Source organism: Lynx canadensis, chromosome C1 (genome assembly GCF_007474595.2).
Source record: "Lynx canadensis isolate LIC74 chromosome C1, mLynCan4.pri.v2, whole genome shotgun sequence".
Classification (NCBI taxonomy): Eukaryota; Metazoa; Chordata; class Mammalia; order Carnivora; family Felidae; genus Lynx; species Lynx canadensis.
In genome coordinates this window covers 164,014,654-164,042,166 of record NC_044310.1, presented here as the reverse complement: position 1 = coordinate 164,042,166, position 27,513 = coordinate 164,014,654, and the positions used below count along the sequence as shown (strand labels likewise).

Sequence of the window (27,513 nt, the reverse complement as noted above, 5' to 3'; positions counted from 1 at the left end):
ACTATAAAAAAATTAAGGTATAAATAATAATAGTGGTAATAAGCCAACAGTAGAGATAAAATGGCCTCATTAAAAACAAACACAGGGGCGCCTGGGTGGCGCAGTCGGTCAAGCGTCCGACTTCAGCCAGGTCACGATCTCGCGGTCCGGGAGTTCGAGCCCCGCGTCAGGCTCTGGGCTGATGGCTCAGAGCCTGGAGCCTGTTTCCGATTCTGTGTCTCCCTCTCTCTCTGCCCCTCCCCCGTTCATGCTCTGTCTCTCTCTGTCCCAAAAATAAATAAACGTTGAAAAAATTAAAAAAAAAAAAAAAAAAAAAAAAAAAACACAAAAAACTCAATCTGAAAGAAGAGTTAAAAGAAACATGGAACAAGTAGAACCAACAGAAAATAACTCGTAAGATGATATGTTTTAATCCACCTGTATCAATAATTACTTTAAATGTAAACACCCTAAACACATCAATTACAAGACAGAAATTGTCAGGTAATGCAAAATTCAATTCTAAGCCATTTAAAAGAAAAACATTTTAATCTTTTTTAATCTTTATTTTTTGAGAGAGAGAACGCATGCAGGGGAGGGGCAGAGAGAGAGAGAGAGAGAGACAGAGAGAGACAGAGAGAGACAGAGGATCCAAAGCAGGCTCCACGCTGAGAGCAGAGGGCCTTATGTGGGGCTCGAACTCACAAACCATGAGATCATGACCTGAGCTGAAGTTGGGACGCTAAACCGACTGACCCACCCAGGCTTCTTTATTTAAAAAGAAAAACATTTTAAATAAAAGGATATAAGTAGGCTAAAAGTAAAACGATAAAAACAAAGAGATCTTGTAAATATTAGTAAAATGAAATATAGAGGAGCTATATCAAATAACTAAAGTAACCAAAATAACTAAATATCAGACAAAAAACTTTAAAGCAAAAAACATTACTAGAGATAAGGAAAGACAGTACACATCAATAAAGAGATTAGTTTTCCAAGAAGAAATACTAACCTTAAATATCTCTATATAACTAACAGAAGATCTTCAAAATGTATGAAAAAAATTTGATAGAAATGAAAGGAGAAAAAAATAACACAAAATTCTACACTCTTCTCAGTAATGTAGAACAAGTAGGCAGAAAATCAATATAAGGATATAAAAGACCTGAATAATATTGTCAACCAACTAGACTCACAACATATATAGAACAGTTGTCCAACAATAGCAAAATATTCCTTTCAACTGCACATGAAACATTTACCAAGATAAACTATATCCTGGACCATAACACAAACTTTAACAAATTTAAAAGAAATGAAATATAAAGTATATTCTAGAAATATAACAGAATTAAACTACAAATCAATAATAGAATGATATCTGGAAAATCCTCAAATATTTTCAAATAAAAGAATACACTTATAAATAATCCATGGGTCAAAGAAGAAAGCATAAGGGAACTGGAAAATATTTCAAACTGAATGAAAATGAAAGCATAATATCTCAGATTTCTGAGGCATTGCTTGGAGGAAAATGCTTAATATTAAAAGCTTATATTAGAAAAGAAACTTTCAAATCAGTCTAAGTAAGCTTCCACATTAAAACTATAAAGTGTAGAGCAAGTAGGGGCACTGGCTGGCTCAGTCAGTAGAGCATACCCAACATGACCCTATCTTGATCGTGAGGTCGTGAGTTCAAGTCCCACCTTGCATATAGAGATTACCTAAATAAACCTTAAAAAAAAAAATGTAGAGGAAGTAAAAGAAAGGAAATAATGAGAACAAAGAGGAAACTGAGAATGACAAAACTACACAGAAAATCAATGTAATCAAAAGCTGGATTTCAGAAAAAATAATCAATACAATTGATAAATCTCTAACCAGACTAAGAAAAAGAGAAAACAAAAAATACAAACATAAAGAAGGAAAGAAGGGATATTACTACAGATGCTACAGACATAATCATGGACTACCAAGAACTCAATGCCTATAAATTCAAAAATATGGAGAAAAATACACAAATTCTTTGGAAAGGCACACACCAAAACTCTCTCAAGAGAAAACCAGTAACTTGAATAGTCCTAAATCTATTAAATAAATTAAAATTTTAAGTTTCAAATCTTCCAACAAAGAAACCTCCAGGCCTAGCCAGCTGCATTGATAAATTCTACCAAACATTCAAGGAAGAGATAATACCAAATGTAAACTCTTCTAAGAGGAAGGAATACTTCCTGATTCATTTAATGAGGCCAGCATTAACCTGATACCAAAACCAAAGGTATTACAAGATAACTGGAGACCAACATCTCTCAAGAATATGGACACAATAGGGGCGCCTGGGTGGCGCAGTCGGTTAAGCGTCCGACTTCAGCCAGGTCACGATCTCGCGGTCCGTGAGTTCGAGCCCCGCGTCAGGCTCTGGGCTGATGGCTCAGAGCCTGGAGCCTGCTTCCGATTCTGTGTCTCCCTCTCTCTCTGCCCCTCCCCCGTTCATGCTCTGTCTCTCTCTGTCCCAAAAATAAATAAACGTTGAAAAAAAAAAATTTAAAAGAATGCTTTTAAAAAAAAAAAAAAAAAAAAAAAAGAATATGGACACAATAATCCTTAACAAAACCTAGGAAATCACATCCAACCACATTATGATCATATGGGATTTATCCCAGGAAATTAAAGCTGATTCAACATTTGAAAATCAATTAATGTAACCCTTCATTTCCACAGACTAAGGGGAAAAAAAAGATATGATCATCTCAATGGGTACAGAAAAAGTCTTTGATAAAATACATCATTCATTCATAACTTAAACACATACACAAACTCTCTACAAACCAGAAACAGAAAGGAACTTTCTCAATCTGTTAAAGGGCATCTACAAAAACCTACAATCATACTTAATGGTGGACTAAATACTTTCCCCCTAAGATCATGAATAAAGCAAAGATGTCCATTCTCATTACTCCTGTTCAACACTGTAATGATTTCGAAATCCCAGTCAGTGCTATAGGCAAAACAAAACAAAACAAAACAAGCAAAAGGCATATGGATTAGAAAGAATTAAATAAAATCATTTCTATTCACAGAACTCACAGGATTGTCAAACTCAAAAATCCAGAGAATCTACTATAGTTTTACCACAAATTCAATTACTGTAATTTGATAAAAATGTAAAAAAACAAAAACAAAAACAAAAACCCTGAATATATAAATTCAACCCCAATTCTTAAAAACAGACTAGGAAAATATTTATATCAGTCTAGATATAATCAATCTTTTTAATGTTTCCTTTTAAGACTCAAAATACATACATTAGCTCATAAAAGGTAACTGGTTATAATTAAAACAAGTTCAAATAAGTTCAAAAAAGTTACTACATTAAGTGTTACTTTAGAATACAGTATCTTGAAATATCTCAATGTACAGCTACATTTTACCCATCCTCATCAAGGGACAATCATACACAACAGCAATAAAAACAACTACTCATGATCTGTTCTTCAAAAAAGTATCAAGATGTATTAAATGAACAGACTGACATTTTATAATTCACCTTTCCTAGACTTGGGCTCCTAATGAATTAGTTAATACAATGGCTACTTGTCCAGTAGTCAAGTCAGTTAAAAATAACAAGTTGGGGGGCGCCTGGGTGGCGCAGTCGGTTAAGCGTCCGACTTCAGCCAGGTCACGATCTCGCGGTCCGTGAGTTCGAGCCCCGCGTCGGGCTCTGGGCTGATGGCTCGGAGCCTGGAGCCTGTTTCCGATTCTGTGTCTCCCTCTCTCTCTGCCCCTCCCCTGTTCATGCTCTGTCTCTCTCTGTCCCCAAAATAAATAAAAAACGTTGAAAAAAAATTAAAAAAAAAAAATAAGTTGGGACTTCTAAAGGGTTTAATACAAGATATATTAAATCCTTAATGTACATCATTCAGAAGTCATCAAATGACACTGTAAACTGTATCTATCTTTTTTTTTTAAATTTTTTTTTCAACGTTTATTTATTTTTTTTGGGACAGAGAGAGACAGAGCATGAACAGGGGAGGGGCAGAGAGAGAGGGAGACACAGAATCGGAAACAGGCTCCAGACCCTGACACGGGGCTCGAACTCACGGACCACGAGATCGTGACCTGGCTGAAGTCGGACGCTTAACCGACTGCGCCACCCAGGCGCCCCAAACTGTATCTATCTTGATTTAAACTTTCTCACTACTCATAATTTAAATTTTAATTTAAATAGAGGATCATGCTACTTATTTTAAAGTTCAGTATATACATTAGGTATTTTGTCAGTAAAACAACACTTAACTTTTTTGGACAGCAAACCAGCTTTTCAATGATCATTTTTAGCTACTATAAACTGGCTTTGTGGACCCAAATTTAAAAGATAAAAGCAGGTAACTAAATCACCATAATGGGATGGTCAAGGTTTCTACTTTCTAATGCATTATTTTGATGGTAATTCAGTCAACACTAGAGAAAAACAAGGCCCCCCAGAGTGATCCATAGATACAGTAAGTCTTAAGAAAGAGTAAATAACTCAACTTGGAATAAATAACCATTGTCTCCCAATGTTCCTCATTTTAAAATAAGAATACAGGCAGTAGTAAAGATTCCAAAAAAATAATGGAAGGGAAGTTTCTGGGCTCATTCTATGAAGCTAGCATTACCTTGATTTCCAAACCAGACAAAGACCCCACTAAAAAGGTGAATTACAGGCCAATATCCCTGATGAACATGGATGCAAAAATTCTCAACAAGATACTAGCAAAGTGAATTCAACAGTATATTGTAAGAATTATTCACCGTGATCAAGTGGGATTCATTCCTGGGCTGCAGGGCTGGTTCAATATTCACAAGTCAATCAATGTGATACATCACATTAAGAAAAGAGTAAAAACCATATGATTCTGTCAATAGATGCAGAAAAAGCAACTGACAAAATACAGCATCCTTTCTTAATAAAAACCCTCAAGAAAGTCGGGATAGAAGGAACATACCTTAATATCATAAAAGCCATATATATGAAAGGCCTACAGCTAATATCATCCTCAAAGGGGAAAAACTGAGAGCTTTCCCCCTGAGATCAGTAACATGACAGAGATGTCCATTCTCACAACTGTTGTTTAACCTAGGGTTGGAAGTCCTAGCCTCAGCAATCAGATAACAAAATAAAAGGCAACCAAACTGGCAAGAAGTCAAACTTTCACTTTTCGCAGATGCCTTGATACTCTACATGGAAAACCCGAAAGACTCCACCAAAAACTGCTAGAACTGATACATGAATTCAGCAAAGTCGCAGGATATAAAATCAATGTACAAAAATCGGTTGCATTTCTATACACCAATAATGAAGCAACAGAAAGAGATGTCCAGGAATTGATCCCATTTACAATTGCATCAAGAACCATAAAATACCTAGGAATAAACCTAACCAAAGAGGTACAAAATCTGTACACTGAAAACTACAGAAAGCTTATGAAAGAAATTGAAGAAGACACAAAGAAATGCAAAAACATCCCATGCTCATAGATTGGAAGAACAAATACTGTTAACATGTCAATACTACCCAAAGCAATTTACACATTCAATGCAATCCCAATCAACATAGCACCAGCATTCTTCTCAGAACTAGAACAGTCCTAAAATTTATATGGAACCACAAAAGACTCCGAATAGCCAAAGTAATGTTGAAAAAGAAAACCAAAGCTGGAGGCATCACAATCCCAGACCTCACCCTGTACTACAAAGTTGTAATCATCAAGACAGTATGGTATTGGCATAAAAACAGACACACAGATCAATGGAATAGAATAGAGAACCCAGAAATGGACCCACAAATGTATGGCCGGCTAATCTGCAGCAAAGCAGGAAAGAGTATCCAACGGAAAAAAGACAGTCTCTTTAGCAAATGGTGCAGAGAGAACTGGACAGCAACAGGCAGAAGAATGAAACTGGACCATTTTCTTACACTATACACAAAAATAAATTGAAATGGATGAAAGGCCTAAATGTGTGAACAGGAAACCATCAAAACACTAGAGGAGAAAACAGGCAACCTCTTTGACCTCGGTCACAGCAACTTCCTATTTGATATGTCTCTGAAGGCAAGGGAAATAAAAGCAAAAATGAACCATTGAGACCTCATAAAGATAAAAAGCTTCTGCACAGCGAAGGAAACAATCAGCAAAACTAAAAGGCAACCAACAGAATGTGAGAAGATATTTGCAAATGACGTATCAGATAAAGGGTTAGTGTCCAAAATCTATAAAGAACTTACCAAACTCAACACCCAAAAAACAAATAATACAGTAAAGAAATGGGCAGAAGACATGAATAGACACTTTTCCAAAGAAGAGATCCAGATGGCTAACAGAAATATGAAAAGATGTTCAACATCATTCATCATCAGGGAAATACAAACCAAAACCACATTGAGATACCACCTCACACCAGTCAGAGTGGCTAAAACTAACACCTCAGGAAACAGATGTTGGCAAGGATATAGCAAGAACCCATTGATGACCTGATCATCATCAATGACAACCTGGACAAGGCCTATCAGGCCCTGGAGGAGGCACTGTCCGAGGAAATCAAGAAGGCCCAAAGGACCAGCCACTCCTGAGAGGGACCGCCAGCTGTGTCGTCCCTGACGGGGACTCCGCTCACGTCAGCCAGCACCTCCTTCCCTCAGACTGCCATGTCTGGGGGGCCCTGGCCTCCCCTTTCCCCCTCCTATGGGAGCCAGGCCCATGTCCTAATAAAAACTACTGGGTAACTGTGAAAAACAAAACAAAACAACAAACAAACCCTCTTGCACTGTTGTTGGGAATGCAAACTGGTACAGCCAGTCTGGAAAACAGTGTGGAGTTTCCTCAAAAAATTAAAAATAGAATTACCCTACAACCCAGCAATACCACTACTAGGAATTTATCCAAAGGATACAAGAGTGCTGATTCACAGGGGCACACGTACCCCAATGTTTATAGCAGCACTATCAACAGCCAAATTATGGAAAGAGCCCAAATGTCCATCAACTGATGAATGGATAAAGAAGATTATGTATATATAGACAGATACACACACACACACACACACACACACACTATAGAATACTACTCGGCAATGAAAAAGATTGAAATCTTGTCATTTGCAGCAACGGGGACAGAACTGGAAGGTATTATGCTAAGTGAAATAAGCCAGTCAGACCAAGATACTGTATGTTTTCACTCATATGTGGATCTTGAGAAACTTAACAGAAGACCATAGGGGAAGAGAAGGAAAAATAAGTTACAAACAGGGAGGCAAACCATAAAAGACTCAAAAACAGAGAACTGGGGGGGGGGGGGGAAGAGAGGTTGGGAAAGCGGGAAAAATGGGAGATTGGCATTGAGGAGGGCACCTGTTGGGATGAGCACTGGGTGTTGTATGTAAGTGATGAATCATGGGACTCTATTCCCAAAGCCAAGACTATACTGTATATACACTGTTAGCTAATGTGACAATAAATTATTAAAAAAAAAAAAGATAAAGATTAAACAACTTAAAGAAAAGAGTCTAGATTTATATACTGAAGTACAAATGGTTCTGGTTCAATTAAATGAATGTTATGGTAATATTAAAAGAAAAAAGCATTGGGGTGCCTGGGTGGCTCAGTTAAGTATCCAACCTACTCAGGTCATGATGTCTCGATCTGTGAGTTCAAACCCCATATCCAACTCAGAGCCTGGAGCCTGCTTCAGATTCTGTGTTTCCTTCTCTCTCTGCCCCTCCCCCACTCGCACTCTCTTTCTCTCTCACTCTCTCAAAAATAACCATTAAAAAAATTTTTTTAATTAAAAAAAATCACTAAGTACAAAACAAGTATACAAAAATATACACCAAAAAAAAAAGGTCATAAAAATTCTGCAAAAACACAGGTAACTTGGGATTTTTTATTTTAAGAATATACATTACAAAACTAGTTCAGGAAGGCTATAAGTAGCACTATAGTCCAAAGAGAGTACCCAAAGTTTATGTGGGATTTAGACCAAGGAGAACCCAATATATCCCTTATATGGTATAAATCTATGATCTTGACAACAAAAAGAAGTGTAGCGTTCGCTAAAGGCCAAACCGATGCCAGACTGCCTGTGTTTGAATTCCAACTCTGCCACTTGCTTAAAACTCTATAACCTTGGGCAAGGCATTATTGCTTTCTTGGTCTCCATTCACTCCTCTGTAAATTGAGGATAATATCCCTCATATTGTTTTTGTAAGGATTAAATGAAGTAAAAATGCCTGGTATTACACAGACAGAAAATACAAATGTACAATTATTCTAGATATTTTCAAGAATTAACATGATTTTCACATCTCTTTATAGCATCCCTGGTTTTATATAAAATACGAGAAAATTTGAAAGGGACAAAACATATAATCCTTAGTACTTACATATAAATTCCTGTTGATACCTCGGTGAAAACTATACTCTCTTCCCCACAAGAGGAATGAAACATCATTAAAATAATCTTGTCTCAAAAAAATAAGGTCCTTGAAACTATCCATTTATCAAATATAAATTATAGCTGCTCTGATGAGATGTTTAAAAATTCAAGGGGTGCCTGGGTGGCTGTGTTGGTTAAGCGTCCACCTTTGGTTCTGGTCATGATCTCATAGTTCGAGAGTTTGAGCCCCACATTGGGTTCTGTATTGACGGCTCAGAGTCTGGAGCCTGCTTCAGATTCTGTGTCTCCCTCTCTCTCTGCCCCTTCCCTACTCATGCTTTGTCTCTCTTCCTCTCTTAAAAATAAACATTAAAAAATAAATAAATAAAAATAAATAAAACTTCAACTAGGTTTAGATATGAAGAATGCTCTTAAACGGTAATCTGTTCCAGGATTTAATTGCCTTGCAATTATTTACATTTTCTGAGTGCATGTTTCTTAAGAACATTTTTCCCATGCCTAGGTTCACCATGTACCTATTAAAGTAATCTTAAAAGTATGGAGCATAAGTTACTCGCCTTAGAAAAGACCGTTTATTCCATGTAAAAAAACTCAAGAGTGGCTTTCAGAAAGATCAAAAGGAAATAAATACACCAGCCATATAGTTCTTTGAGCTTTATTTTTATAGGCATACGTTTCAAGGAAAACAAAAATTTCAAGATATAGAGTACAACATAGCAAATGAAATCATTCAGAATTGCTTTAATTAAGAGTATAAAGTACATGTATAGGATACATTATATAATTTACTCTGAGGTTTCAAAAAGCAGTATTTTTGGTTTTAAAATTCTGATATCATTTACTAGGTCTTTCACATATTTCAAGTTAATTTTTTTTAAATCACTAAATTAAGACCTATCTCTAAGATGATCTGATAGATGAGCTGCCTTTACCACGGTCTTCAAAATAGTGCTGTTCAATTCTTCTACAGAAAGCAAGGAGGTTGCTATAGTTTTTTACCTTCTCAGAAAGTTCATCATTGGTCAACTGTGTGGTAAGAATGGTATACAAATGGCCAAATACCAGTGCATCTAGTTCAGTAGGCCTAAAACAAAAATAGAAATGAGAGTAACATGAACAGCATTTAACTTGTATGGTGGAATATACACTACTTTTTAAAACATTCTATTCATCTATTTAAAAGAAAGTCACATGAGAAATAAATCCTACCTCAACTTGATAGAATTTATTTTGTTTTTACTTGGGAGTTTCTTTTGTAAGACATGAAAAAAAAACTTTTTAAGTTATGATTTGCTAGTTGTGTGACTTGCTTTTTAAAGTAGTAAGACATTAAAATAACCTTGGCACAATTGTTTATATTCGTTTTACTCATTAATTTATCCATTAAACAGGTCTCCAATGTGCCAGGAACTGTGTGCTAGGTGCAAGAGCTACGAGAACACCAAAGATATTCTAAGACATGGGACACAAAACATAAATTACCACAGCACAATTTAGTAAGTGCTGTAATAGATGTATAAACAAAATGGTATCGAAGCACAGGATTTCACTGTGGTGCGGGAACAAATAACACCTGATTACCCAATCATGTATCAAAAACAGGATTTAATTTTAACTTTACCACTTTTCAAGTAACTTAGCTTTCTGAAAGAGAAATAAACATAGCTTCAATAAAAAAATTTCCAGGGTTTTTTCCCCTTTAATTAAATATTAGTAACAAAAAATTGAAATTTATCTACCTCAATACTAATGGTCTATAAATGAGGCATCACCAAACTACATTATATTAAAATAATTGCCAGCACAATCTTACTAAAGGGAAAATATCATCATAATTAGGAGCTAATTATTGGTGTCAGTCCCATAGTGATAAAGCTTTTGAGAAAATATGTGTTAGCCTACCTAAATGTGAAAGTATGTTGCAGTGATCTGGTTTAGAATAGATTTTGGGGGTCCATCAAATCTAAGTATGAATCCTAATTCTGCCACTTCCTTTCTAGCTATGTGGCCTTGATCACTAATGATGAATGACCTCATGCTGCTGCACGGCTTTAAATACCTCTTTATGCCACTAAGTCCCCACTATTTGTCTCCAATCCCAGTCCCTCTTCTAAATTCCTGAATCATACACACATACATACTACATAACATCTCCGCCTGAATGGTGAATAAGCATCTCAAACATGCTCATCTCATTTCCCAAACTAAAAGGCACCACTAGCCTCTCAGCCATCTGCACCAAAAATCTCAGGGTTACTATTGAGTCCTCTCTTTCTCTTGCCCTCATATCCATTAGCAAGTGTTGTGAGACACAACCGCCAAATACGTCCTGATTACTACTAATTCTCTCCCTCCGTTCTCATCTACTCTGAGCCACCATCATCTCTCAGCTAGACCACTGCAATAGCCTCCTAACGTTGGCTCTATTCATTGTCCACAGAGTAGCCAGAGTGATTTTTGGTTTAAAGTAACCACACCGTACCACTCCAAGCATAAAATATTCCAACGAATATCCATCCCACTTACAGTAATATGCCAAACTCATTACATGAAGCATGCAAAGCCTAGATGACCTGGCCACTGCTTACCTCTTCAGCCTCATCTCCCACCACTGTCAACAATACTACTAATAACAGCCTTGCTTCTTCCATCCAAATGTAACAAACTCAAGCCCATCTTACGGCCTTGACACAATTATTCCTGCTGCCTCTAACACTGTTCCCTTGACTTCACATTGCCAGCTTCTTATTTTTCAGAATAAGGTTTAAATGTCACATCTTAAAGCCTCCCCTGAACACCCAAACTAAAGTGGACATGCAGTCACTTATTACCACGTGATCCATTTTAATTCTCCATGTGGCACTTAATACTATCTAACATTTGTTGTTAGGTGTCTGTCTCCCTCTACCAGGGAGATCTTCTCTACTTGTTTCCTGCTGTGTCCCCAATACTTAGAACAATGCCTGGTACAAAGTAGGTTCTTACTATGTTTTGAATGAATAAAAAGGTGATGCACTTATATTACCACACTATAACTGTGTTCACGTGTTTCCCCTCATTATATTCCAAGCTCTTTAAAGATAACACTGCATATATCTTTTATATCCCCAGTTCTTGGAAAAGGATCTCAGGAACTGAATCTGTATATGCTGGATGCAAACAAAGAGAAATGCATCCTGCCTAAGGTATGCAGGATATTTAATTTTTCAATAGTGTTATTCACATTCTTTCAAAGCCTTCCCTTTTTTGACACATTCATGAAGAATTATTAGTCAGGTGAGGGTAGCCAACGTGTCCTTGGACTTAATAGCACCATGATCCTATCATATAAATGAAGAATCAATAACAAAGGGATGCCTGAAAAGAACCAGAGATATAGAAGGTGGACAAATGTAGAGCTGAGGCACTTTGGGAGAATTAATATAAACACGAACTCTTCCATATCCCTAAACATATTTCTTAAAAGATGTATCTTATCTCACCAATCTTTCCTAATTCCTGTTTAGGATTAACTACTCTTTGCTTCTTGAATTAGATAATAAAAAAAAGGTGAATTTATTTCCTGATGCAAATTCCAGTGGTATAGATGGGCATCCTTTATCAATAAATGAAGGCTCTGAGGGAGTTCAAGCATAAGTGTATATTCAAACTAGAGTGGTCTAAAAGTACCCCTGAAGTGGTCAAAATGTTATTTGCTGCAAATAAACATCCACGTAATTCAAAAGTTGCTGAATTATACAGGTAATGAGCATACAGAAATTGATCTTATGTTACATAAAGATAGGAACTCTTTGGCAAGTTACTTTAGAACATCTAACAGGAAGTAGAATACAATATACTATATCAACTGAAACACACATAACTTCTAATGCGTATTTTTTGTAATCTTTACAAATTTCAGCCATTACTTAATTATATATATATGACATATAAATTACCAATTCCTACAATTCTTTCTTTTTAAAAAGTACACCTGTGATAGTAGTTACACAACTGTATACCATTACTAAACATCAGAGCTATAAACATAAAACTGTCAATTTTACTATATATAAATACCATAACAAACCTAATTTTTAAAAAAATTTTTTTAAGTTTATTTTTGAGAGAGAGAGAGAGAGCATGCATGTGTGAGCAGGGGAGGGCAGGGTGGCGTGGACAGAGGATCTGAAGCAGATTCTGTGCTGACAAGCAGAGAGCCCGATGTAGGGCTTGAACTCACAAACCATAAGATTGTGACCTGAGCCAAAGTAGGACACTTAACTGACTGAGCCATCCAGGCACCCCTAAACCTAATTATTAATTTTTTTAAGTGTATTTATTTTGAGAGAGAGAGAGAGAGTGCATGTGCATGCACAAGCAGGGAGGGGCAGAGAGAGAGGGAGAGACAGAATCTCAAGCAGGTTCTATGCTATCAACCTAGAGCCCAATGCAGGGCTCGATCCCATGAACCAAGAGATCATGCATGACCTGAGACAAAATCAAGAGTCAGAGGCTTTACGGATTGAGCCACCCAGGTACCACTAACCCTGATTTAAAAAAAAAAAAAAAAAAGGCAATAAACTCAGAAAATATTTGCAATTCATATGCAAGCACAAAACACACACTTTGCCCAGTATTTCTACTGAATTAAGAGCCAAGATCCTGATGAACATCCAGTTTTAATAATTTTTCCTAAACCATATATAAAGAAAAACAACATTTCTACCCTTCTGTTAAGTAGTGGATTGTAATTTGAATACTGATAGCAACTCTCCTCCTAAGATTTTTAACATCTTTTATATATATTATTACATCTAGCTTTATAGACTTTTTATTAGAAAAACATTCAAAGGTCATAAATACATTTTTAAATTCCTTATCTTGCATTATCATTCTTCCCACATTTCTGTTGGTTATTACTATTCTTTTTTTTTCCTATTTTTATTGAGAAATAATTGACATATATCATTGTATAAGTTTAAGATGTACAGCATGGTGGTTTGACTTACATATATTATGAAATGATTATCCCAAAAGGTTCAGCTAATATCCATCGGTTATCTAATATTCTTTCATTTGAATATCAAAATAAAAATACTGTAAAATGTGAATGTTTTCTTAATCTTTCCCATTTAAATTTCTCTGCACTCAACTTTTTTGCTTTATTATGACTGCATATTTCTTTCTTTCGGATACCTTTTATAGTCAGTTCAAACACATTAATTTTGTCTCAGTTTTCAAGTAGTTTTTCTCTCCCTTACACTACTAACTTGCCATGTCTTCATACTCAAGCAATAATCTACATATTCTTTCTTTATATACTAATCACTGATCTTTAAGACTGTCATTCAAGTTTGTAAATCAAGTCCCTTGCCAGCCTTTTTTATATCTAACCTTTGAAATTTTAAGCAATTCCTCCTTAATTTTCTCAGGTGGTGATTTTTAAAATTACTATCACTAAAGTATAATTGACACACAATGTTAGATTAGCTTCAGATGTACAACATATTGATTCAACAACTGTATACATTATACAATATTCACCACAACTACAGTCACCATACAACATTATTACAATATTACTGACTATATTCCCTATGCTGTACTTTGCATCTCCATGACTTATTTATTCTATAACTAGAAGTTTGTACTTCTTAATTCCCTTTATCTATTTTGTGTATCTTTCCCATCCACCTCCCTTCTAGTAACTGCCAATTTGTTTCTGGGTTTAAGAGTCTGGTTTTTTTGTTTATTTGTTCTGTTTTTTTTTTTTTCCCCCCAGATTCCAAATGTAAGTAAAATCATATGGTATTTGTCTTTGACTTAGCCTAATACCCTCTAGGTCCATCCATGTTGCTGCAAATGGCAAGACCTCATTCCTTAAGATTAATATTCCATGTTATATGCATACATATTATATATAGTATATTTTAATTATATATTATGTATATATACATACATATATACACACTTTCTTTATTCATTCACCTATTGATAGATACTTGGGCTGCTTCCATAATTTGGGTTTTGTAAATAATGCTGCAATAATAAATAATAATATGTATCAACAATATTTATTATCAACAATTATTATCAACAATAATAAATATGTACCTTTCCAAATTAGTGTTTTATTTTTTGTGTATGTGTGTAAATACCCAGTAGTAATATTACTGTATATTTCTATTTTCAATATTTTGAGGAAATTCCATACTGTTTCCCACAGTGGCTACACCAATTTACTTTCTCACCAACAGTACACAAGGGTTCCCTTTTCTCCATCCTCACCAACACTTTTTTATTTCTTGTCTTTTTGATAATAGCCATTCTGACTGGTGAGGTGATATCTCATTGTGGTTTGGATTTGCATTTCCCTTATGATTAAGTAATGTTGAGCATCTTTTCACGGGTCTGTTGGTCATCTGTATGTCTTTTGGAAAAATATCTATTCAGGTCCTCTGCCTATTTTAATCAGATTGGTTTTTTGATGTTGAGTTGTAGAAGTTCTTTACGTATTTTTGATATTAACCCCTTATCGAATATATCATTTGCAAATATCTTCTCCCATTCATTTTGGTTTTGTTGATGGTTTCACTGTGCAAAAACTTTTTATTTTGGGGTAGTACCAAGTTTATTTTTTGCTTTTGTTTCCCTTGCCTGAGGAGACATATCCATAAATATGCTGCTAATGGTGATGTCTAAAGGATTACTGCCTAATTTTCTTTTAGTTTTATGGTTTCAGGCCTCACATTTAGGTCTTTAATACATTTTGAGTTTATTTTTATGTCTGGTGTGAGAAAGTGGTCTAGTTTCATTCTTTTGCATGTGGCTGTCCATTTGGCACAACACCATTTATTAAAAAGACTATCTTTTCTTCCTTTGTCATATTGGATATTTTTACCTCCTTTGTCATAGATTAATTGACCATACATGCATGGGTTTATTTCTGGGCTCTCTATCCTGTTCTATTGATCTATGTGTCTGATTTGGTGGCAGTACCATACTGTTTCGATTACTATAGCTTAGTAGTATATCTTGAAATCTGGGATTATGACACTTCCACAGCTTTGTTCTTCTTTCTCAAGATTGCTTTGGATGTTTGAGGTTTTTTGTGGTTCCATACGTATTTTAGGATTATTTGTTATAGTTGTATGAAAAGTGTTATTTGTGTTTTGATAGGGATTGCATTCAATCTGTAGATTGCTTTGGGTAATATGGACATTTTAACAATATTAATTCTTCAAAACCATGAGCAGACTATATCTTTCCACTTGTTTATATCATGTTAAATTCCTTTCATCAATGTCTTATAGCTTTCAGGGTATAGGTCTTCCACCTCCCTGGTTAAATTTATTCCTAGGTATTTTTATTCTTTTTGGTGCAACTGTAAATGAGATTATTTTCTTAATTTCTCTTTCTGTTACTTTGTAATTAGTAAATAGAAACACAACAGACTTCTACAGATTAATTTTGTATCCTGCAACTTTACTGAATTCATTTGTCAGTTCTCATAGCTTTTTGGTAGAGTCTTTAGGATTTCTTATATATATTATCATGTCAAATGCAAATAGTGACAGTTTTACTCCTTTCTTAACAATCTGGATGTCATTTATTTTTCTTATCTGATTGCTGTGACTAGGATTTCCAGTACTATATTGAATAAAAGTGGTAAGAGTGGATATCCTTGTCTTGCTCCTGATCATAAAGGAAAAGCTTTTATTTTTTCACAACTGATGTTATCTGGGTTTTAATATATGCCCTTTATTATGTTGAGATATGTTTCCTCTATTCCCACTTTGTTGAGAGTTTTTATCATGAAGAGATGTCATACTTTGTCAAATGCTTTTTCTGGATCAACTGAGATGACGATCATATGGTTTTTATCCTTTCTCTTATTAATGTGATTTAGCACACTGATTGATTTGAGAATACTGAACCACCCCTGCAACCATGGAATAAATCCCACTTGATCTTGGTGAATGATCCTTTTAATGTACTATTGAATTCAGTTTGCTAATATTTTGTTGAGGATTTTTTTGCATCTATGCTCATCAGAGATACTAGCCTGGTTTTCTTTTTTTCCTTTTCTTTCTTTCTTTCTTTCTTTCTTTCTTTCTTTCTTTCTTTCTTTCTTTCTTTCTTTCATTTTGATAGTATCTTTGCCTGGTTTTGGTATCAGGCAAAGATACAGATCAGAAAATCTATAACGCTGGCCTTATAGAATGAATTTATAAGTTTTTTTCCTCTTCTATTTTTTTGAATAGCTTGAGAAGAAAAGGTATCAACTCTTCTTTAATGTCTGGTAGAATTCACCTGTGAAACCATCTGGTCCTGGACTTTTGCTTGTTGGGAGTTCTTTCATTACAGATTAAATTTCTCAATTGGTAATTTCCTTATTGAATAAACCTCAATAAAATCCAATTCCCCTCTGAAATCTTTCATCTTAAGATTCCCATGTGTAATTTTTGCAGCATTTCTTCAATATCCTTTCCCATCAGTATACGAAGGTTTATTTTCAAGTTTTACCATTTAATAGTTAATAACAATACTCTTTCTTTTTCAAATATAACTCTTCTTCCAATTTCTCAAGTTAAGCTAGTTTTTGTTTTTGTTTTTGTTTTTTTTACATTTTATTTATTTTTGAGAGACAGACAGAGCACAAGTGGGGAAGGGGCAGAGAGAGAAAGACACAGAATCCAAAGCAGGCTCCAGGCTCCGAGCTGTTAGCACAGAACCCGATGCGGGGCTCGAACTCACAAACTGCGAGATCATGACCTGAGCCGAAGTCGGACGCTTAACTGACTGAGCCACACAGGCGCCCCTCAATTTAAGCAGTTTTAAAAAACACTTACTGAGCCTCTGCTACCAAATAGGTTTTGTTTAGAAAATACACAGACCTGCAAGGAGCTCATAAATGCTTTACAACAATGTAATTCATTCATCCTGACTATACTTAGGGGGAAAAAGGTAACATAAAAATAACCCTTTAAGAAAAGTTTTACTTTTTCATTCCAAGTCCATGCTCACATGAAAAAGAATAAATGACCCAGTAGTCTTTCAGTAGGTGTCTTAAAAGAGATCACATCAGCAAGATAGCTTATATATAACAAGAAAATACAGATTTTGTTTAACTGCATTTCAGAAATATGATTTAAAGATTTAAATGCTACCAACACTATATACTATTAAGAATAAAGGGGCGCCTGGGTGGCGCAGTCGGTTAAGCGTCCGACTTCAGCCAGGTCACGATCTCGCGGTCCGTGAGTTCGAGCCCCGCGTCAGGCTCTGGGCTGATGGCTCGGAGCCTGGAGCCTGCTTCCGATTCTGTGTCTCCCTCTCTCTCTGCCCCTCCCCCGTTCATGCTCTGTCTCTCGCTGTCCCAAAAATAAATAAACGTTGAAAAAAAAAAAAAATTAAAAAAAAAAAAAGAATAAAGAGGCCACCTGATGTTAATAACTATCTTGCATTATTTCTAATTTCTTTCAATTTCACCTTCCTTTTTTCTTTCCACCATTTGTCTTCTTTGTCCTCTTTTCCCAATTCCTATTCCTGCTGCAGGATTTCCCTCATCTCCCTTTCCCCTTCTCTCCTCAAGTACAACTACTGAGTTTCTTTCATGAGTCCTCTCAACATCCCCAGAAGGTAAGCTAGGAGAAAATTTTATTCTAATTTTAGAGGGTAAGGGGACAATACACGGGGAAATAAAGTAACTTGCTGAAGTCTGGTATATATTAAAGCCAAGAAGAGAATTCAGGCCACTGGCCTGGAATCCAATACTACCTTATCTAGTAGTATCTTAAGTATCTTAAGCTAGTGCTCTATTCACTAAGGTAAGGTATCTCACAAAGTAATGATTCCTGACACATAAAAGAGAAAAATTCTGTCATATCAAAGTGAAAATACAAGTTACGTTTTCCTAATTCCAGTTCAGCATTAGACAATGGGGTAAAACTAAAGTTAAAAATAAAATCTATTCATTTTTCAATCATTAGGGGAAAATGTTTATGTAAGTCTCATACAAGGTAAAACTATTTCAGAAACCTACATCTTAATATTAAACAGTTCCTCCATAGCAACCCTTGGTTTTCTGCCTGTTCTAAACTTTGAATTTTTCATTACAAGTTTAAATATAATCGTACCATTATATGAAAAAAAAATTTCTTTCTATTGCCACTAAATTACATGCTAAATGATACCTGGTTATGAAATCCCTGACACTGAGTCAAATGAGAAAAATAAGATATATTCTCTTGGCCTCTCATGAAGATAGCATGTATAACAAAACTAACTCCTAACACATAACAATGCACTTCAAACAATAAAACACACCTCTTCTGAGTGTTTCAACCCCTAAGAATTCCTATATCAGCAAGACAAGGAACTACTTGATACTAACATGTGGATACATTTCTTTTGTGTTAGAGACACACAGAGATCTGTTGATCTCTGAGGCACATACAGAATCTACATTGCAAACATTACTAACATGGCTGTAGAAGCTTTACCTACCAGGATTTCACGGTATGAATTCTTTGACCTCTGTGCTTCAGAGATCAACAGACTCCAAATTTCAATTATAGGTAGTATACTTTAATATAACAAATACTTTTTTTTTTTTTTTTTGAAATTTTTTAACGTTTATTTATTTGAGAGACAGAGCGTGAGTGGGGGAGGGCAGCGAGGGGGAGAGAGAGACAAAATCTCAAGCAGGCTCTGCGCAGTCAGCGCACAGAGCCCGACATGGGGCTCAAACCCATGAAATTGTGAGATCATGACCTGAGACTAAATCAAGAGTCAGACACTTCACCAACTGAGCCACCCAGGCATCCCTTCCTTAATATAACAAATATTTCTAAGCTATCACCACAGTTGTGTTTGTTACAAATATTAATATCTATACCAAAAGATGTTTGACGTGGCTACAGAAGATGACTGCCTAGAAAGATATAATAAACAATAGCAAATAAACCTTTTTAAAATTACCAATCTAAAAAGCAAAAATTTGTATTACAGAGCCAAGAAAAGTCTAGAATTTCTACATAAAACAGTGTGATTAAAATGCTAATTTAGGCCCATCTTAAATTGTATCACAGGTTGATTCTGACATATTAAAATTGTAACATTTTTAAAAAAATTTTTTTAATGTTTATTTTTGAGAGAGCGAGCCCGAGCGAGCAAGCATGAGCGGGGGAGGGCCAGACAGAGGGAGACACAGAATCCAAAGCAGGCTCCAGGCTCTGAGCTGTCAGCACAGAGCCCAACAGGGGGCTCGAATTCACAAACCAGGAGATCATGACCCGAGCGGAAGTCGGACACTTAACCAACTGAGCCACCCAGGGGCCCCAAATTCTAACATTTCTTTTAAAAAAGGAAAATTCATTCTTTGCCTTGATACTCTTTTCCAGATTACAAAATAATTCTGTCTTAAACATGAATTATTCAATTTATATATACATACATACATATTTGACCTACATCCTTCATACTCATTTCTGTGCTTTACAAATATTTTCATTAACTTTTAAAATTAAAGCACAACTTACAGACCTATTTTTTTTTTATTTTTATTTAAGTTTATTTCTTTATTCTGAGATAGAGAAAACCTGTGGGGAACACGCACAGAAAGGGGGACAGAGGATCTGAAGTGGGTTCCATGCTGACAAAAGAGAGCCTGATGTGGGGCTCGAACCTACAAACTTCAAGATCATCACCTGAGCCGAAGTCGGACACTTAACCAACTGAGCCACCCAGGCACCCCAATTTTCATTAACTTTTAAAAGATAAGTTCAGGGGCGCCTGGGTGGCTCAGTCGGTTAAGCGTCCGACTTCAGCCAGGTCACGATCTCGCGGTCCGTGAGTTCGAGCCCCGCGTCGGGCTCTGGGCTGATGGCTCAGAGCCTGGAGCCTGTTTCTGATTCTGTGTCTCCCTCTCTCTCTGCCCCTCCCCCGTTCATGCTCTGTCTCTCTCTGTCCCAAAACTAAATAAACGTTGAAAAAAAAATTAAAAAAAAAAAAAAAAAAAAAAAAGATAAGTTCATAATAGTGTTTGTCCATCCAACAATGTTTTTAATGGTTTATTTTTATTCACTCTTCTACTCCCCAGGGTATCACCCTATATAAAAAAGTATAGCTACACTTCATGTTTTAACAGTACTTTGCAAATGCAGAATTTTATTAAGATTATGTAGTTCCAAACACAGCATCTGGAACTACCCATAGTAGCACCTCTATCCTATCAGACAATAATGACTGGTTTACATGTCTGCCCTGAAGACAAATTTTTAACGGCAAGGGCTACATTTTAGAAATTTGAGTCTCCCAGAGCCTAGAGCTGTGTCTGATAGCCAAGAAGTGCTAAGTAAATGTCTAATGAGGGCAAAAATGAATTTAAATATACCAAAATCTTTCCACAAATACTGATAAAACAATCCCTCTACGATAGAATAAGTTTGTACCTAACAATATAGAAAAGAAACTCAAAAAAGATAAACTTTCTTACTGCTTATTGAAGAAATATGGTTGTGTTCCCAGTCTTTGAGAAAGTGCTTGACAGCACTGGTCTACATCTTCTAAGACCTAACAAAGGCAACGGACCACAAAGAAAAATGTTTAAATTAGCAAAACAATAAAATGTGTCTAACAGTCTGCACCACAGTTTATAACAAAAATATAAATATAGGTAACTTTTTATAATATATTTAAATTGGACTACAGAACACATACAGAACATAAGCCATATTTTTTTCATAAGCGATACTTTCTATATAACAAACAGGAAGACAATGTGAGAACAGCTTTCCTTTAAACACAAGTACACTTACATTACTTATAAGGATTACTATCAAGAAAGTTTTTCTCAAAACTCCACACCCTACAAAAATGTTTTCCTGAATCCATATATTCAAATGATCTTACATATATTAAAAAGCTTGTTTCATAAAGATGACACTACTGACCTACCATGAGTAAAAGCATATGAGTGGTCTTCCTGCTAGTGGAGATGGATTTATGTCATTTACTCAATCCCTATTCATTTACCCAATCCCCCTGGTGGCCAATGGCACACATCGGTAAACTGGCTGCTAGGACTACGCGTAGCCTTGGAAAAGAGACATTAGTTTAATGACTGAATTAGTTCAATCTCATGACCTTGACCAGATACGTATTTTTTTAATTTTGCTACTTCAGTAAATTTAAGATTAAAAAAAAAAAAAAAAAAACAGATGTATTAAGCACTGTATTTAACAGGGTTTTTTTTGTTTGTTTGTTTGTTTTTAAATTCTGATGTTGCAGATCTACATTTACTGACATAAAAGATGCCCACGATGTACTGGTGAATGGGAAAAAAAAAAATCAGATTATAGAGTGACAGGTATAACATGATCCCATTTAAGGCAAGTGTTATTAAGAGATATCCAGAAGAATGTTCTCCAAATAGCAGTGGCAATTTCTACGTGGTAGGATTTCAAGCAATCTCTATTTCCTTTTTGAATTTTTCTGTGTTACGTAATTTGTTTATAAAACAAATAAAAACCACTTCAAGTCAGAAAAAAATAAGAGCAAAAATTTTCTTAATTTTTTTAATTAAAAAAACCTAAATATAAAAAATGAATTTCTTAATGCATTAAAGTTGAGGCTTTTGTCAACTTCAGTCTGAACTCACCTGGTCCAGAGTCTTGTTACCCCATCCAATAGCTTTCATCTTACGTTTGACTTCCCACTGTTTCTGGTAGGCCAAAATATGATTCAGGGGCCAAGGGTAAGGAGATCCATATCTAGCATGAGTGATCTAGAACAAAAGGATTTTGTTATCAACACGATTCTTTCTAAAAACAATGCCTGTTTTTACAAACAGAATACTCAGGAAAACATATTTTCAGAACACAAACACAGCAATCTGAAAAAAACACACAGCTTGCAAGCTAAAAAATTAAAATTTTAAGCCATTCCCTTTAAAAATATATAAACTTTTATGTACTTTGCAACCAGTTATATCAAACGATGACACATAGCTTCCCTAAAATGTATGTGCAAGCAAAATTAAAGTAAGTGAAAAACTATATCACTAATGGTATAAACCACAATGTTTCATTTATGAGCAGGGACTTAAGATTCTGAGCAAAAGTGTTTTCTCATTAAATTTTAATTAAGATAAATGCTGCAGAACCACTCACCTCCCCTACTGTAGCTTCATCACACCACTGAAGATACAACTAGGAACAAAAGAACAGTCACTAGAACTTTAGAACACCAAAGAGAAAATGGATAAAGAAAATTATTTTCTGCCATGGTGATTTTTTATGAGCCAACCCTATAAATGTCACACGTAACACAGTTTCCCTCCTTTGGCTAATGTTGCTATACAGAATTATTAAATTTAATTGATGGTAGTACTGAATAAAAGTATTTCTTATTCATATAGTAGTGTATCTCTAAATATCATCAAAGTATTTTACAGATATGAATGAAGTAAACGTCCCAAGCCCAAAGTCAAATAACGAATGGGCAAGAATCACTCCTTTTTACAAATAGAAAAACTAGATCTGAAATGCCAGGCAACTTGTTCAAACATAATAACCAAATAATTCCAGGAACCATCCTAGTCCGAGAATTGACAGACTATATTCCTATTTCTCAATAATTTTAAAATAACCCATAAGAAAGATTATCTTTTGTAAGAGGAAAAGCTTATTTTCAAGGCCTATTATCTTCTATTATACCTCTGCAGTCAACAGCATATTGTTGACTAATTCCATGTAGGCTTTCATTTCTGCTTTTTGGACTTCATCCAGTCCATCACTAAGAGAATGGCCCTAAAGGGAATTTAAAAAAATTTAAAAGAGCATCGTATTAAATAGAGAAAAACTTTTCAGTTATCTTACTACCAAATAATATAACTTTTTACATCAATGGTTTTATGACAAATGTCCAATAAACTTCTAGAATATCTCCTAAAATTTTATATGAAAAATCATTAATTATCTGCTATCACTACAAAATATTAGTAAGTAGTATTTCTATGCTATCATAAAAGTGTAGACAAAATTAAATTTTCAATTATTTCACAAAAGAAGAAAACAAGAATGATCAGTAAACCTTTTTTTCTAAGAGACCAACCTTATTAGTAATAAAATAACTGCTGGAAGATTGACATGTGTTACTTATAAAGTGGTCAAAGTTGAAAAAAATGTTAGTAAACGTATAGGGAAACAGACATTAATTTTTAAATTCTAATATACTATAATAATGAAAAAATGCATAAAATGGTATATCCTTTAGTTCAATACAACCATCTGTGGTGAGATTTTAAAAATGCACACCCCCTTTAACATCACAGTATCACTCTTCGGAATTTATCCTAAAAAGATAATCTGACGAGTTTACAAAGGTGTGTATAGAAAATATTTACCTGAACACTCAGTAAGAGCCAAAACCTGACTACAACTTAATGTGTCCATCAATAAAGACTTAAGTGAATAAGTTATAATACATCCATATAAAAGAATACTATACAAGAATTTAAAAGGATGATGTATTTCTGTAGTCATTAACATGGAAGAATTTCCAAACATATTGATGATTTTAAAAGGCAGGTTGCAAAATAGCACATAATAGTAAGATCTATATTTTTCTATATATGCCAAGAAAAAGTCTGGAAAGATGTTCCCCAAAATGTTAGTGGGGGGTTGTCCTTTATAAGTATTAAAACGTAAGCTGAAAAATTCAAATGTATATATTAATATTCAACTTCCAAATATATCCTATATTTCCTTCTCAAAGGTTAACTCAACATTTTATAACAACCTAAGTTTTCATTTATGACCAAAATTCTCATAAGTGTAAGTTAGAAACTTATCTACCATTTTGTAAAGATCAAATTACATCTTTTGCCATTGATTTACATTACGAGGGAAAAAAACTTCCACTTTAGAAATATTTCTCCACTAGTTTATATTGGCATTTTATGAAACTAGGTTAAAATCAATGTAAATGTTAAGACATGCTAAAGAATGATGAATGACTTAAGAGTAACTGTGATCAAATATATTTAATATCTTTTTTATTACCTTTGCTTTAACGAATTGGACTATTGGACCAAGTTCTGATACTACTTGATTTCCTACATGAATAAAAGGTACTTTACCTGTTGAGGAAAAAGAAATGTATGAAAATACTTTCAGTAAATTAACATAAAAATGGAATGTTTTATTAATATACTGCTCTTGTAATCCTGTAACTTTTGAAAATTATAAATGTGTATGTTAAATTCTATAAACTATTTTTTTAAGTTTATTTACGTTAAGAGAGAGACAGAGACAGAGAGAGAGGAGAGAGAGCATGAGCAGGGGAGGATTAGAAAGAGAGGGAGAGAAGATCCCAAGCAGGCCCTGAGCTATCAGCATGAAGTCCAATGTGGGGCTAAAACTCTCAAACTCTGAGATCATAACCTAAGCCAAAATCAAGAGTTGGACACTTAAATGACTGAGCCACCCAGGCACCCCAAATTCTATAAACAATTACTAATTTTAAAAGAAAAAAAGGAGATTCATTTCTAGAATTCTCACCTGCATATAGTAACCGACCACAATAATATTCCCTTTGCAGAACTAACACTGACAAGTCACTCTATAGCAGTAAACACTAATTATTCAATTTACACGAATAGGCAGGACATTGGTTCACAACCACTGATAGATTTGTAAGAAATGCAGTGGGTCTTTCTCTTCAGAGTCCAATGAATCAATCTATTTTTAAACTACATTTAAGAAGATGACTTCTTTTTACATCTACTTTTAAACCTCAGACACGTAAGTTCAATATCTTAAGCACATAATGGTACATTAATAAATGTCTTTGACTCAAAAAAAATCAGGAATTAAGAGAATTAACAATCTTTGAAGGTATGCTAGTTTATGAATTCTAATACAAAGTATGTTCCCAGACATATTTGGGGGAAAAAAATAAAAGTATGCTTATAAAAACTGGCTTCTCTCTATAAATGTCACATTAAAAAACTAATATTTCATTTTTATAAAAACTAATAGTTGACAAAATTATCAGAGAGGCTAATAGTCTCCAAACAGCAATGAAGTTCACCCCAAAAGCTAGAGGATGAAATCTGCTGTCAGACCTAATTCAGAGTTCACACTAACAGCAGGCTTCTTCATGGTCCTTTTCAACAGATTGACTCCTCTCGGCCTCATGCAGACCTAGGGTAAAGGATGAGGTGCACAGCACCAACAAAAGCTTCACCTACATCCATAAAATAACGTGCATTATAAGGGAAAGGCAGGCCTTCGGGGAAACAACTCTATTGATGTATTTAGAAGACATTTCCATGATACCAGTATAAAAACACTGCATTCCACATACCTTTCTTCTAATCTTGCAAAGGTGAGAAGAATTTATTTGGGTAAATAAGTACTGGGTAAATAAGTAAAATTAGTAAATAAGTAAAAACTAAGTAAAAAATAAGTACTGGTAAATTTATTGGGTCAGTAAGTAAAAAAGTATTGGGTCATAGTGTTTTTTAGCTTGAGATAAAATCTTTGTTAAGTACTATAATGCTAGAAATAGCACAGGTCGTCTGAGATAAAATGATCTAAGAATGAAAACTATGTGTGGATAAATGCCTAGACTAAAGCTATTTTTAGGGCATAGCATTTTGAAAGCAAAGTGTACTTCTCATTTTCAATAACCAGTTTGGTTTGTATTTTATTTCTTTTCTTAAAAATACTTTGAGTATTGGGCACTGGGGTGGCTCAGTTAAGCATCTGACTTCGGCTCAGGGCATGATCTCTGGTTCGCAAGTTCTAGCCCCCCATGGGGCTCTCTGCTCTCTGCTCTCAGCACGGAGCCCACGTCAGATCCTCTGTCCCCCTCTCTCTGCCCCTTGCCCGTGCATGCTCTCTCTCTCAAAAATAAATTTAAAAAAATATTTTTTCAGTATTGTAGATTATGAAGCAGGAAAGCAGAGTACGCATACATCTCTAAATATAAAGATATATATATAAAAATCAAGGCAACAAATTAGAAGTAAATAATGTTTTTTGTCACTAGCCTGACTTAAAGTGGAGCCAATGTTGGGGTGTCTGGGTGGCTCAGACAGTTAAGCATCTGACTCCTGATTTCAGCTCAGGTCATGATCTCAAGGTTCATGAGTTTGAGCCCTGCCTTGGGCTCTGTGGTAACAGCACAGTCTGCTTAGGATTCTCTCTCCTCCTCCTCCTCCTCTCTCTCTCTCTCTCTCTCTCTCTCTCTCTCTGCCCCTCCCATATTCATACGCACTCTCTCTCTCTCTCAAAATAAATAAACAAACTTAAAAAAAAAGTGGAGCCATTGTTACATCCTTATTATTGCAAGTACCAGGCAAAAGCACAGTGAGACATTTATTCGCTGGCACCAATCAAAGACCATTAAAAAAAAAATCTGAGGGCCCTATTTCTTATTTTATGCAAAATAATCATTTTTTCAACTTTTGTTTTTAAGGGCTCCTGGCTGGCTCAGTTGGTAGAGCATGCAACTCTTGATCTCAGAGTCGTGAGTTCAAGCCCCACAATTGGGCATGGAGCCTACTTAAAATAAAGATTTTTTTTAAAAAGTGCTTTTAAAAAAGAATTTTTGTCTTTAAAGGAAGCAAGAAGAAAGCAAGCAAGTTTGTAGATTCAGAAAATATTAGAGGGGCGCCTGGGTGGCGCAGTCGGTTAAGCGTCTGACTTCAGCCAGGTCACGATCTTGCAGTCTGTGAGTTCGAGCCCCGCGTCGGGCTCTGGGCTGATGGCTCAGAGCCTGGAGCCTGTTTCCGATTCTGTGTCTCCCTCTCTCTCTGCCCCTCCCCCGGTCATGCTCTGTCTCTCTGTCCCAAAAATAAATAAACGTTGAAAAAAAAAAAAAATTAAAAAAAAATAAATAAAAAAAATTAAAAAAAAAAGAAAATATTAGAAACAAAAAGAACCCCGGATACCATCTAATGCAATCACCACATATTACAGATGAAGTCACTGACACTCATAAAAGAGAAGGGAAATTTCCCAAGGAAACTGTTAATAAGTGACAAGGTCACAGAAGGATTAGAGTAAAAATTTCGTAGCTCTTAGCCAAGCAGTCTTCTGATTAC

The 27,513-nt window shown here is 35.2% G+C and overlaps 1 protein-coding gene across 1 annotated transcript in view; it reads right to left on the bottom strand.

The window, feature by feature from the left end:
* Window positions 1-9,053: 9,053 nt before the first annotated feature.
* Window positions 9,054-27,513, bottom strand: part of MTX2 (metaxin 2) — a 65,832-nt gene continuing 47,372 nt past the window's right edge. Inside the window, exons 5-10 of the mRNA XM_030325562.2 lie at window positions 24,464-24,540; window positions 23,117-23,209; window positions 22,571-22,609; window positions 22,060-22,185; window positions 20,896-20,972; window positions 9,054-9,498 (exon numbers count right to left, since the gene is read on the bottom strand). Of these exons, the coding sequence (XP_030181422.1) occupies window positions 9,315-9,498; window positions 20,896-20,972; window positions 22,060-22,185; window positions 22,571-22,609; window positions 23,117-23,209; window positions 24,464-24,540 (596 nt within the window). The 3' untranslated portion in view covers window positions 9,054-9,314. The remainder of the gene's footprint in view (window positions 9,499-20,895; window positions 20,973-22,059; window positions 22,186-22,570; window positions 22,610-23,116; window positions 23,210-24,463; window positions 24,541-27,513) is intronic.